Source organism: Dipodomys ordii, unplaced genomic scaffold (assembly GCF_000151885.1).
Source record: "Dipodomys ordii isolate 6190 unplaced genomic scaffold, Dord_2.0 Scaffold51, whole genome shotgun sequence".
Classification (NCBI taxonomy): domain Eukaryota; kingdom Metazoa; phylum Chordata; class Mammalia; order Rodentia; family Heteromyidae; genus Dipodomys; species Dipodomys ordii.
Window position 1 is genome coordinate 3,094,209 of NW_012267267.1, and position 13,470 is coordinate 3,107,678.

Consider the following 13,470-nt stretch of genomic DNA (forward strand, 5'->3'; position numbering starts at 1 on the left):
TGAGCTGAAGAGCTGAGGGACAGCGCCCAGGCCCAAAGTTCAGGCCTCACGACTGAATCCCCCCAAAAAAAACATTAATGTGGACCATAAGCCTTTAGATTAGCTGAAAGGAATGGTTATTCATCTTTCAAAGTTTGTTTTACATTTGATTATTTCTAGTGCAGCATGTTGTGTAATGGTAAAGAAATAATAGTTGATTTTTCTTTTTTGTTCAGAAGACTTGACATGTTGTTACCTGATCTGTTCAAACTTTGTAGTTATAATTACTCATACCTGCTGAAAATTTAAAGTGAACTTAAATTCTTTTTTTTTTTTTGGTTGGTCATGGGGCTTGAACTCTGGGCCTGAGCGCTGTCCCTCATCTCTTCAGCTCAGGGCTAGTGCTTTACCACTTGAGCACCAGCCCCACTTCTGGCTTTGAACTGTGATCCTCAGATAACAGCCTCATGAGTAGCTAGGATTATAGACCTGAACCACTGGCACCAGGCAGCACCTGACTTGGATAGTTTATTTTTGAGGGATAGCTGTATATTCATAGACTTTTTTCTTTTTTGGAGGGGGGGGGTCCGGTCATGGGGCTTAAACTCTGGGCCTGGACGCTGTCCTTCAGCTCTTCAGCTCAAGGCTAGTGCTCTACCTCACTTGAGCCACAGCGCCACTTCCGGCTTTTTTCTTTTTGCTTATGTGGTGCTGAGGAATCGAACCCAGGGCCTCATGCGTGCAAAGCAGGTGCTCTACCACTGAGCCACCTTCCCAGCCCCTCATAGACTTTTTTCTTAATCTTTGTAAACAATCTGATTTAGTCCAGCTTGTCATATTATTATAAAAAGGTAAATTGCCGGTTTTTAAAGTCAGAACTGGACTACTTGATTAAAATATTGCAGTAGAAGCTAAGAAATTACAGTACTAGTTTATCTTTTTTTTTTTAAATCTAAAATGGGATTAACATTCTGTTAACAGAATTACTTTGGCAATACTGGGATTTGAATTTAGGGTCCTAACTTAGGTTCTCTGCTGCTGAGCCACCTCCTGTCCTGTTTTGCACTGATTGTGAGATAGGGTCTCAGTCTTGCAAACATGTATTTGGAAGCTCAATCCTCTTTTTTCATTTGCAATAGTTGGAATCACAGCCACTACACCCAATTTCTGTTGAGATGGAGACTATGGATCTTTTTATCCTGGGCTGGTCTGGATTCATAGTCTTCCTGATTGATAATCTGTCTCCTACATAGCTAGGATGAGGGGTTTGTATCAATTCATCCAGCCATTGGTTGAAAAGGATCTCAGAGTGTGTCCCCTGGTTGGCCTCAAACTGCAAAGCTGAGTTCAGCTTCCTAAGTAACTAGGATTATAGGTGTGAGCTACTGGAGCCTGGCTTAACAGAATTATTTTGAGACTTGCCAGGTACAATAATGCTTTAAAATCTCTATCCTGAGTATATACCAATTTTGAGCCTACAAAGAGATCTTTTAAAATGTCATCTGAGTGAAATTATTACATTTTTTTTTATCATAATCACCACTTTTAGGAAAAGATTAAATCTAGGGAAGTAATATTTCCACTTTTATTTAAGATGCTACTTCATCATGCCCATTTCTCCTTTATATTTACCAGTGATCAAGTTGTTCCTGCAGCACAGTCCTCACCTATAAACTGTGAGAAGAGAGAAAACTTGTTACCATTTGTGGGACTGAATAATCTTGGAAATACTTGTTATCTTAATAGTATACTTCAGGTAAATTGACAATTTTGAATTCTGCTACGTAGTGAAATGTTAGGAGGCAAAGAATTATATAATGTTTAATGTTGCTGAAAAGTTTAGGCTATTGGATGACTTTAATTGTCCATACTATCTTTGCATTTGATTGTAAATAACCCAGGTTAAAATAATGATTTTAAGCTGGGCACTGGTGGCTCACATCTGTAATCCTTGCTACTCAGGAAGCTAAGATCTGAGGATTGCTGTTTGAAGCCTGCCCTGGCATAAAAGGCCCTGTGAGACTTTATTTCCAATTAACCACTCAAAAACCAGAAATAGAGCTGTGGCTCAAACTAGTAGACCACTAGCCTTGAACGAAAGAGCTCAGGGATGGCATTCAGGCCTTGAGTTCAAGTCCCACAACTGACAAAAAGATAATTCTTTTTGCATGCTACTCAAGTTCATTGGAATAAGAGAAAACGATACATTAAGTAAAGGGGAGGTAACAAAATTGAGACAGGGCAAACCTTTAACTTCTCCTGATTCCTGGTATATTTACCCCTGAAACTAATGGCGTTAGGTTTTATGCCCTTGGAACTTTAAATCTTAGCAGTATTGGCCTGGGCACAGTATTTGTGAGGGAAGTGTCTACTACTGAAGAAGTAGACACAAGTTTTCACAGGAAGTTTAATCTCAGAGTCTAGGTAATATACATCAAAACTGCTCTACAGAAAGTATGATAGTATTTTAATGATTTCTGTTGTAGTATGGTTAAATAAACAGTCTCACTTTTTATAGGTATTATATTTTTGTCCTGGTTTTAAATCTGGAGTAAAGCACTTATTTAATATTATTTCAAGGAAGAAAGAAGCTCTAAAGGATGAATCCAATCAGAAAGATAAGGTAAAAAAAAGAACTTAAAATATCAAATCAGTTGAAATTCACTTGCTTGTATGTAAAAATACGTAGTAGATACTCAAAAAAATTTAAGGGGAAGGTGACAGATCATTCCTATTAATGAGGTAGAATTTCTCAGAATTGTAAGGTAGGCAGTTTTTAACGCCTTTAAGGCAACTTACTTACATTATCAATAACCTTGAAGATAGCATTTTTTTCTGTTTTGTGTTGTCAAATTTATTTGTATACCACGATCATAATTTGTCATATTCATGTACCAGTTATTTTCCATTTTGTTTTCAAATTGATACCTTTTTTGGTGCTAGAGTTCAAACCTAACACCTTTTATAAGTAAGCACATATTCTACCACTGAACTATACTCCTAGAAACCTCTGTCTCCCATAATTAGGAAAGTGTTAATAGCCACATAGAAAATAATGAGGAAAAAATCTTGTTTATTCCTGTATCTTATAAAATTGTGGGATAATGAAATTAGATTGAGAAAAGGTAGGTTGTTTAGTGAGACGAATCAAGGGTGAAGATACTTAATTTGTTCACAAATTAATATGCTTTTTTTCTTTGTTGACAGGAAAATTGCAAAGAAGATCCTTTGGCGAGTTACGAACTTATATGTAGTTTACAGTCTTTAATCATTTCTGTTGAACAGCTTCAAGCTAGTTTTCTCTTAAATCCAGACAAATATACTGATGAACTTGCTACTCAGCCAAGGCGACTGCTTAACACACTCAGGTATATCATATAATGCAATTTTATCATTCTTTTTCTTTTCGGGTCATAGGGCCAACTTGAACTCAGAGCCTGAATGCTGCCCCTGAGCTCTTTTTTTCAAGGTTAGCACATTGCCACATTGAGCCACAGTACCATGTCTGGTTTTCTGATGGTTAATTAGAGATGAGTCTCATAGACTTTCCTGCTCAGGTTGGCTTCAAACCACGATCCTCAGATCTTAGCCTCCTGAGTAGCTAGGATTACGGGTGTGAGCCACTGGTGCCCAGCTAATTTTATCATTCTTTTTTTTTGGGGGGGGGGTCCGGTTGTGGGGCCTGAACTTTGGGCCTGGGCGCTGTCCCTCAGCTCTTCAGCTCAAGGCTAGTGCTCTACCACTTGAGCCACAGTGCCACTTTCAGCTCTTTTCCTTTTGCTTATGTGGTGCTGAGGAATCGAACCCAGGACCTCAGGCATGCAAGGCACGCGCTCTACTACTGAGCCATCTTCCCAGCCCCAATTTTATCATTCTTATGTAGTGTTTTTTTTTTTTTGTTTGGGTCTGGTCCTGGGGCCTGAACTCTGGGCCTGGGTGCTGTCCCTCAGCTCTTCAGCTCAAGGCTAGCGCTCTACCACTTGAGCTACAGCACCACTTCCGGCTTTTTTTTCTTTTTGCTTATGTGGTGCTGAGGAATCGAACCCAGGGCCTCAGGCATACAAGGCTAGCGCTCTACCACTGAGCCAACTTCCCAGCCCGTAGTTATTTTTTTGGTTGTTGTTGGTTGTGGGGCTTCAATGTCAATGTCCCTGAGCTCTTCTGCTCAAGGTTACCACTCTACTACTTTGAGCCATAGCACCACTTCCAGTTTTTGAGTGGTTAATTGGAAGTCAGAGTCTCACAGGCTGCCATTGAACTGTGATCCTTAGATCTCAGCCTCTTGAATAGCTAGGATTACATGTGTGAGCCACCAGTGCCCAGCTCTTATGTAATTATTCTTTGTGTTTAGAGGAGATTGGTAATATGAATTAGGAATAAAGGGCAAAGAACATTAAAATGCCTCCTGGTCCATTGTCTTTGATTTTCCAGAATCTCTGCAAACTGGATTTTTTTGGGTATATTTGGTATTCATTAGGTTTGGACTTGCAAGAGGCTGTTTATAGTCTGTTCATATTTACTACCAATATTCTGTAGAAGAATTAATATACTTAATTAAAGGTACAGCTACCTCGTATCATGTAGTCTGTCTGTGAAAGTATAAAACAATTTCACATATGACCAAATCTTGGTTTTGTGTTGTGTGGAGCTCAGTATTCTCCATTAAAAAAAAACAACAAAACAATAATACCCTATAGTGTTTTTCTTTTAAGTAGTATTGGGGTTTGAATTCAAAGTCTTACACTTGCTAGGCAAATGCTCTACTGCTTGAGCCACACCTCCAGCTCTTTTGCCTTCGAAATAATTTTCTTTGAATGGGTCTTGGATTTTTACTTGAAGCTTGCTGTAGAACCCAATTTCTCCATCTGAGCTTACACACACACACGTATCACCGACTCTTAAAAAAACTTTTTTTTTTTCATGGAGCTTGAACTCTGGGCCTAGGTGCTGTCCCTCAGCTCTTCAGCTCTACAGCGCCACTTCCGGTTTTCTGAGTCTCACGGACTTTCCTGCCTGGGCTGGCTTTGAACTGCGATCCTCAGATCTCAGCCTCCTGAGTAGCTAGGATTTACAGGTGTGAGCTACCACCACCCAGTGTTAAAAAAACTTCCTTTGGCAGTACTAGGATCCATCCTAAGCCCTGTCCCATTCTACCAAGTAAGTGTTCTACCACATGTCCAACATCATATTGTCTTGTTTATAGAAATCTGAGGATTGTGGTTCAAAGCCAGTCCAGGCAGGAAAGTCCAAGAGACTCTTTATCTCTGGAAGTGGTGCTGTGGCTCAAGTGTTAGAGCACCAGCCTTGAACACAAAGCGGCTCAGGGACAATGTCCAGGCCCTGAATTCAAGCCCCACAACTGGAAAAAAAAAAAATCTGAAAAATTCTGAATTCTCAAGTACATGTGGTCTTAAGGATTTCAGATTAGAAACTGTAAGTTCTAAATGCTTTATTGTATGTGTTGAGAAGGAACCTGTTTGTTAACTAGATTAGATTGTTTTGGAATATTGTTTTAATAAATGAAATTTACTCTATACATAATTAGCATCATTTAAAAAATTAAACTATGTTGGGCTGGGAAGGTGGCTCAGTGGTAGAGTGCTTGCCTTGCATGCTCAAGGCCCTGGGTTCGATTCCTCAGCACCACATAAGCAAAAAGAGAAAAAAGCCGGAAGTGGCACTGTGGCTCAAGTGGTAGAGCGCTAGCCTTGAGCTGAAGAGCTGAGGGACAACGCCCAGGCCCAGAGTTCAGGCTCCACTACCAAGACCCCCCCCCCAAAAAAAAAATTAAACTATGTCTCTTATTTAAAAAAAATCATGGGCTGGGAAGGTGGCTTAGTTGTAGAGCGCTTGCCTTGCGTGCCTGAGACCCTGAGTTTGATTCCTCAGCACCACATAAGCAAAAAGAAAAAAGCTGGAAGTGGTGCTGTGGCTCAGGTGATAGAGTGCTAGCCTTGAGCTGAAGAGCTGAGGGACAGCGCCCAAGCCCAGAGTTCAGGCCTCACGAACAGACCTCCCCAAGGGAAAAAAAAATCATATAATCATCCAGTTTGAAATAGACAGTATATAGCTTTCCTTTGTGAAGTGACAGCATGGTGGCCAAGAGCTAGTTTCAGATCCTAGATTTGCATCTTCTTTTGGTACTAGGATTTGAACTCAGGACATTGCACTTGTTCGCAGGTGCTCTACCAGTTAAGTGAGACCTAAATCCAGGCTTTGCATCTTAAATAGCTCTGTTACCACAGACAAGTTTAACTTCTTGGTACCTTAGTTTCAGTGTCTTAATAATGAGAATAATAGTTCCTGCCTCTTGGTTATTGTGAGGATTATGTATACATATAATACAAAAGGCATTTTGCATAAAATGTGGCATGTCAGCATTGGTTATTCTTACATTTAGAAAAGGATCGAAGTCTTATGATGTTTGTATCTAAGAGGTAAGAATAATAGATCTTTATTTTTATTTTTTAATTTTAATTTTTTGCCAGTCCTGGAGCTTGAACTCAGGGCCTGGGCACTGTCCCTTAGCTTCTTTTGGCTCAAGGTTAGCACTCAACCACTTGAGCCACAGTGTCATTTCTGGATTTTTCTGTTTATGTGGTACTGAGGAATCAAACCCAGGGCTTCATGCATGCTAGGCAAGCAGTCTACCACTAAGCCACATTCCCAGCCCCCAAAAGTGGGTTTATAAGCTAAAGTAATTTTTAGGGAGATTTTTCTTTCATGTTTTATTTATAGGGAACTCAACCCTATGTATGAAGGATATCTACAGCATGATGCTCAGGAAGTGTTACAGTGTATTTTGGGAAACATTCAAGAAACATGCCAATTTCTAAAAAAAGAAGAAGTAAACAATGTGTCAGAGTCTACTAAGGTAGAAGAAAATTCTCATCAGAAAGAGGAAATGTGTGGAATTAACAACATAGAGACTGACAGCATGAGGAATTCTGAGGACTATAATGAAAAAATCCCAAAAGGAAATGGGAAAAGAAAAAGTGACAGTGAATTTGGTAACATGAAGAAAAAAGTTAAAATATCCAAGGAATGCCAGTCATTGGAAGAGAACCAGAGACAAACTAGATCAAAGAGAAAAGCTACTGGTGATACATTAGAGATTCCTCCTAAAATAATCCCCAAGTGCGTTTCTGAAAATGAGAGTACAAGACCCTCACAAAAGAAATCAAGAGTTAAAATAAATTGGTTAAAGTCTGAAACTAAGCAACCCAGCATTCTTTCTAAATTCTGTAGTCTGGGAAAAATAACAAACCAAGGACCAAAAGTACAATCTAAAGAAAATGAGTATGATCTTGAAGAGGACTTGGGAAAGTATGAAAGTGATAACACAACTCATGGTTATGGACCTGAACCTTCTGGAAATGTTCCATCTGTAAATGTCAATGAAGTTAAGCCCATAAACAAAGGTCAGTATAATAATTGTTAAGACTGACAGTATTAACACTTGCAAAGTGGAATTTTTCTCTTAGATATGTATGTAATATAATCTTTACAACTGGTTTTATTTAGAGAAGAATCTAAAACCAAATGGGAACAGTAGCATTTTAAGTATTGTGTGCATGCGTACATTTGTGTCCTATGGTAGTGTCTATAAACCATCAGTTATTTTAATGAAAACTTTTTAGTCTGCAGCAGTAGACATAGGCTCATCTGGGAAATTGGATTTAGTGAAGTTTTTAAACTTATGTCTTGATTTGTCTATTTCTACTATCTCTGAGAAAATTATAGAATTGATGTTAATATTTTTGTAGGATGTGCCATCTTTGGACACTGGTGGCTCACGCCTCTGGTTACTGAGGAGGCTGAGATCTGAGATTGTGGTTTAAAGCCAGCCAGACAGCCCTGTGAGACTCCTATCTCTAATTAACCACTCAAAAACCAGAACTGGAGGCTGGGAAGGTAGCTTAGTGGTAGAATGCTTCAAGAGGCTCTGGGTTCAATTCCTCAGCACCACATAAGCAGAAAAAGCTGGAAGTAGTGCTGTGGCTCAAGTGGTAGAGTGCTAGCCTTGAGCTGAAGAGCTGAGGGACAGCACCCAGGCCCAGAGTTCATGCCCCATGACTGACCAAAGTTGTGAACTGTGTGTGTGTGTGTGTGTCAGAGACAGAGAGAGGAGAGAGACTGATGTTTGACCTGAGTACTTCAAGTGGCTCTATCTCTTGAGCCATTTACCCATCCAGTGCACTATCCCTGAGCTTTAGTGCTTAATGCTAGCACTCTACCACTTGAGCCACATTCACTTCTTTTTGGTGACTCTTGCCTACTCTGGCTTTGAACTGTGATCCTCGTATCTCAGCCTCCTGAGAGTGGCCCCAGCAACTTTTAAATATATTACTAATTCACAACTATCTTTACAAAGACTACACTTTATCAATAAGTAAGGTACCTCTTAATGCCAGTAAGCTAAAAAAAAAATGAGCCTTTTATTCAGGATACACTTTATTTTAATTGAAAGTTGGTTATTTGTGATAATGCTGGAAAACTAATCTGTATATTGACTTAGATTTTCCTGTTTTCAGGTACAGAACAAATTGGCTTTGAGCTTGTGGAGAAATTATTTCAAGGTCAGTTGGTATTAAGGACTCGCTGTTTGGAATGTGAAAGTTTAACAGAAAGAAGAGAAGATTTCCAGGACATCAGTGTGCCAGTACAAGAAGATGAACTTTCCAAAGTAGAGGAGAGTTCTGAAAGTAAGCAAAATGGAGTCTTGTGTGGAATAAGGAAGGTTTCTTCAGCAATTCACAATATCACCATGTCTGATCTAATAAAGAGCCTTCCTGCTTATTTAATGTCATTTGTTAGTAACATTTGGAAACTTGTTACCATCTCTATATAGTGTGTTAGAATTGAAAAAATGGTTTAGTAAGTTAATCTCTCAGAGCTAATGAGGTTATATTTAACACAATTATTGAGCCATTAACTCAAAACTATAAAATTTTTACTTGTTAGATGTTGAAAATTGACTATTAAAATGGCCCATCTTAAACTGAAGTAGACTAGTCTAATTTTGGTTTTGCTTTTCCTGTCATGTAAGTATTTTGGGTCTGATTAATTTTAAGTATTTTAAAGATCTATAATGCTGCTGGGCTGGGGATGTGGTTCAAGTGGTAGAGTAGCAGATGCAGAACCTTGAATTCACATCCCAGTTGTATCAAGAATGAATGAATGGTATGTGCTGCTAAACAACTTGTATAGGGAAAAGAAATCTCTTAAGTGACTTGTAAATGATTTAGCCAACTGAAATTGAATGCTAATCTTGTATATGGAACTTGAGGTTTAATTTTTGATGAGACTTGTTGTTTGTGAATGAAAGGATTCTCTTTTATAGTTTCTCCAGAGCCAAAATCAGAAATGAAGACCTTGAGATGGGCAATTTCACAATTTGCTTCAGTGGAGAGGATTGTAGGAGAAGATAAATATTTCTGTGAAAATTGCCATCATTATACTGAAGCAGAGCGAAGTCTTCTGTTTGATAAAATGCCTGAAGTTATAACTATTCATCTGAAGTGCTTTGCTGCTAGTGGCTTAGAGTGAGTATTGTAAATAAAAGCTATGTGAATAAAATTATATGCTATAGAAGTTTATTCAAAATATTGAAAAACTATGAATATTAGTACTGACTGAAATGAAGCAAATAATCTCCTAAGAAAGAATCTTATTCTCCTGTTAAGGTTCTTACAAAATACATCTACTTTATTCTTTTGGTATGAATACATTATTAAATATGGTTTCTTAAGAGGTGTAGGTTTATCTATTTTGGATAGTCTTGACCTTTTCTGATACAGAGTCCTTATAGATTTCATTGCTTTCCACATTAATGACTTGAAATTACAATGATAGCTTCCCAGTAGCTCTCAGACATGTCATGGTGCCAGAAATATGATTTACAGTTCTTTGTGAGTACTGTAAATATAAAATGAAAAGGATTTTGCTTTCAAAAGTTGAGTCTTTTGTTGTGCGTGTATGGGCTTAAATTCAGGGGCCTGGGTACTGTCCCTTGAGTTTTTTGCTCAAGGCCAGTGCTCTACTGCTTGAGTCACAGCTCTAATTTGGCTTCTTGGTACTTAACTAGAGGTAGGAATCTGATAGACTTTTCTGCCCAGGCTGGCTTCCAACTGTAATCCTCCAATCTCATTTTCCTATGAAAAGTTAGGTTTAGATGTGGGAGCCACCAGCACTTGGCTCCAAAAGTTGAATCTTTTCTTGTTTTGTTCTGCTGAGCCTGCTCAAGTCTAGTGCTCTACTACTTGAGCCACAGCACTACTTGGGCTTCTTCTGAGTAGTTGAGAGAATAAAGAGTCTTACAGACTTTCCTACCTGGGTTGACTTTGAACCTCCACCCTTAGATTTTCAACCTTCTGAGTAGCTAGGATTACAGGTGTGAGCCACTGGTGCCTCAGCAAAAGTGGAGTCTTTTAATAATGCCACCATCAACAGTTGCTGGGTACAGTGCCGTAATCCCTGCTACTTTGGAAGATAAGGTGTTTGGGAAGATGGCAGTTTGAAGCTAGCCTGAGCAAAAACAGCTCTTCATCTGAACAAACAAGCTAGGTATGGGGAGGAGTTTGCACTCTGTAATTCAAGCTACATGGGAGGCTTCGGTATGAGGAAAAATAGAATTTAATCCAGAGAAACGCCTGAACATTAGCAGTTTGTTTGTTTTTTTTTTGGTCTGGTTGTGGGGCCTGAACTCTGGGCCTGGTCGCTGTCCTTCAGCTCTTCAGCTCAAGGCTAGCGCTCTACCACTGAGCCACCTTCCCAGCCCTAGCAGTTATTTTTAACATAGCGTGGTTTTTACTTCAAATGAGCACTAAATATAAGACTTGGTTTCACACTGGGTACTAAGTTTTGAATTCTTTTTCTTCCAAAGATTTGACTGTTATGGTGGTGGACTTTCCAAGATCAACACTCCTTTATTGACACCTCTGAAATTGTCACTGGAAGAATGGAGCACAAAGCCAACTAATGACAGCTATGGATTATTTGCGGTGGTGATGCATAGTGGCATTACAATTAGTAGTGGGCATTACACTGCTTCTGTTAAAGTCACTGACCTTAACAGTCTAGAACTAGATAAGGGGAATTTTGTGGTTGACCAGATGTGTGAAATAGGTAAGCCAGAACCACTGAATGAGGAGGAAGCAAGGGGTATGGCTGAAAATTATGATGATGAAGTGTCGATTAGAGTCGGTGGAAATACACAGCCAAGTAAAGTTTTGAACAAAAAAAATGTGGAAGCTGTTGGACTTCTTGGAGGACAAAAGAGCAAAACAGATTATGAGCTATACAACAAAGCATCTAATCCTGATAAGGTTGCTGGTGCAGCATTTGCTGAAAATAAAAATTCTGAGACTAACAATACTAATACTAATGGGACCCATGAATCTGATAGAAACAAGGAATCCAATGACCAAACAGATGTTAATATTAGTGGATTTGAGAACAAAATTTCGTATATAGTGCAAAGCTTGAAGGAGTATGAGGGGAAGTGGTTGCTTTTTGATGATTCTGAAGTGAAAGTTACAGAAGAGAAGGACTTCCTGAATTCTCTTTCCCCATCTACATCTCCTACATCTACTCCTTACTTGCTATTTTATAAGAAATTATAGAGTGTATTTTCCTTGTGTATAAAACAGACCTGGACAAACATTGGTAAAGTTGGTTACATCAAAGTCTTTAGCTATCTTTTGAAGCTATTGAATATTGTTGGTCTCTCTAGGTTTTTATATAGTGAAATTTGAAATACTGAAAACCATGTTAATTTTTAGAATTCATTTTCCTTAGTAGAGACTAGTGATGCATTAGCTTCAGGGAACAGACTTGTATAGATTCTTAATTATCCAAAATGGAAGCATTTGAACACTTTGGGATTTACACCGTTATTTTGTGTTTGCTTTTTAAAAGTGCTGTATTTGTATTCTCCATATTTTGGAGCAGTTACCTACATGATGTTTATAGGTCTGTGGTTTTTCACTCAAACAGAATCTCATTCAGTACATTTAGTTTTATAAGTCATGAAGCCAGATCTTTGATGGGCTGTATCAGAGGCACAAAGTCTAGAACATGTATATTCACCATAATGTACATTTTGTGCCTTGAATCATTTTGGAAAGTGTCTTGGAAAACCTGGACAGTCCCTCTATCTTCATAAGAATTTATATATGTATTTATGAAGATGATTCTGTACTCTAATAAACTTTTTTGGGCATGGACTAATTTGTATCTCTTCATACTCATAACTCTGCACGATCTGTATATAGTACATCAAACTTAGAGGTGTGACCTTAAATTTAACTTTTTTTTAAAAACTGGGAGGTCAATAAAATTTAAACTGCTAACAACTATGTGTACAATGCTTGATTTTTTAAAGTCCTCAAGGAATAAAATCCATGTGAATATACAGGAAGAGTTAGACATACAGTAATTGCATTTAGTAATACTTGATTATTTCTGACTGTCCATCCCAAGCTGACATAATTGAAAGAAGTTGCAATTTCACATTCGAATTATTCTTTAAAGTAGACATAATGGAACTGAAAGCTGCAGATGCTACGGCATCAAGACTTGAGTTTTAATATTAAGATGGTAAGTAGCCAGCTGTCTTACTGATTGAACATTCTTGGCATTAAAGGTTTTCTGTAAAATTTGATTTTAAGGAATTCATTTCAATTAAAAGAATACCTGGTTAAATAGGTTTTTTTCCACAGTGGTATAATGGAAATAAAGTCATAGTTTACCTCCTCACCTACATTCAGAATTGCTAATGAAAATTTTGTTTCACTGCATTTGTGATTTTGATGGGATAGGTTGAGGATAAAGCCTGGTCTCAATAAAAGCTTGTATTAAGAACTAGTTTAGGGCTGGGAAGGTGGCTCAGTAGTAGAATGCTTGCCTTGCATGTATGAGGCTCTGGGTTTGATTCCTCAGTACCACATAAGCAGAAAAGGCTGGAAGTGACTGGTTCAAGTGGTACAGTGCTAGCCTTGAGCTGAAGAGCTTAGGGATAAGGGCCATGACAAACAAAAAATAGAAGGTGGGTGTAGATGGCTTATACTGTAATTCTTAGCTACTCAGAGGCTGAGATCTAAGGATTGTGGCTTTAAAGTTCCTGATATCACACATTTCTATGAAGTTCAATACAAGTGTAATCTGAGAAGTGAACTAGAAGGAATTAGTATTTTATGTCTGCCTTTAATCCCCTAAAAGGGAAAAATATACCACTTTCCTGTGTTGTTGGTTATGGGACTTCAGCTTGGCCTGGGCACTGTCTCTGAGCTGCTTTTGCTCAAGGCTAGCACTCTACCACTTTTGAGTCAGGGTTCTACTTCCAGTTTTCTGGGGGTTAATAGGAAAGGAGTCTCATGGACTTCTTTCTAAGCTAGAATCCATGATCCTCAGATCTCAGCCTCCTGAGTAGGATTACAGTTTGAACCACCAGCACTTGGCAACCTGCTTCCCCCCGCTCCTCCCTCCCCC

At 38.6% G+C, this 13,470-nt stretch overlaps 1 protein-coding gene across 1 annotated transcript in view; it reads left to right on the plus strand.

Moving 5' to 3' along the window:
- Positions 1 to 12,341, plus strand: part of Usp1 (ubiquitin specific peptidase 1) — an 18,446-nt gene extending 6,105 nt beyond the window's left edge. Inside the window, exons 3-10 of the mRNA XM_013020500.1 lie at positions 160 to 178; positions 1,574 to 1,735; positions 2,498 to 2,602; positions 3,187 to 3,347; positions 6,718 to 7,400; positions 8,514 to 8,684; positions 9,323 to 9,524; positions 10,865 to 12,341. Of these exons, the coding sequence (XP_012875954.1) occupies positions 160 to 178; positions 1,574 to 1,735; positions 2,498 to 2,602; positions 3,187 to 3,347; positions 6,718 to 7,400; positions 8,514 to 8,684; positions 9,323 to 9,524; positions 10,865 to 11,603 (2,242 nt within the window). The 3' untranslated portion in view covers positions 11,604 to 12,341. The remainder of the gene's footprint in view (positions 1 to 159; positions 179 to 1,573; positions 1,736 to 2,497; positions 2,603 to 3,186; positions 3,348 to 6,717; positions 7,401 to 8,513; positions 8,685 to 9,322; positions 9,525 to 10,864) is intronic.
- Positions 12,342 to 13,470: the final 1,129 nt, after the last annotated feature.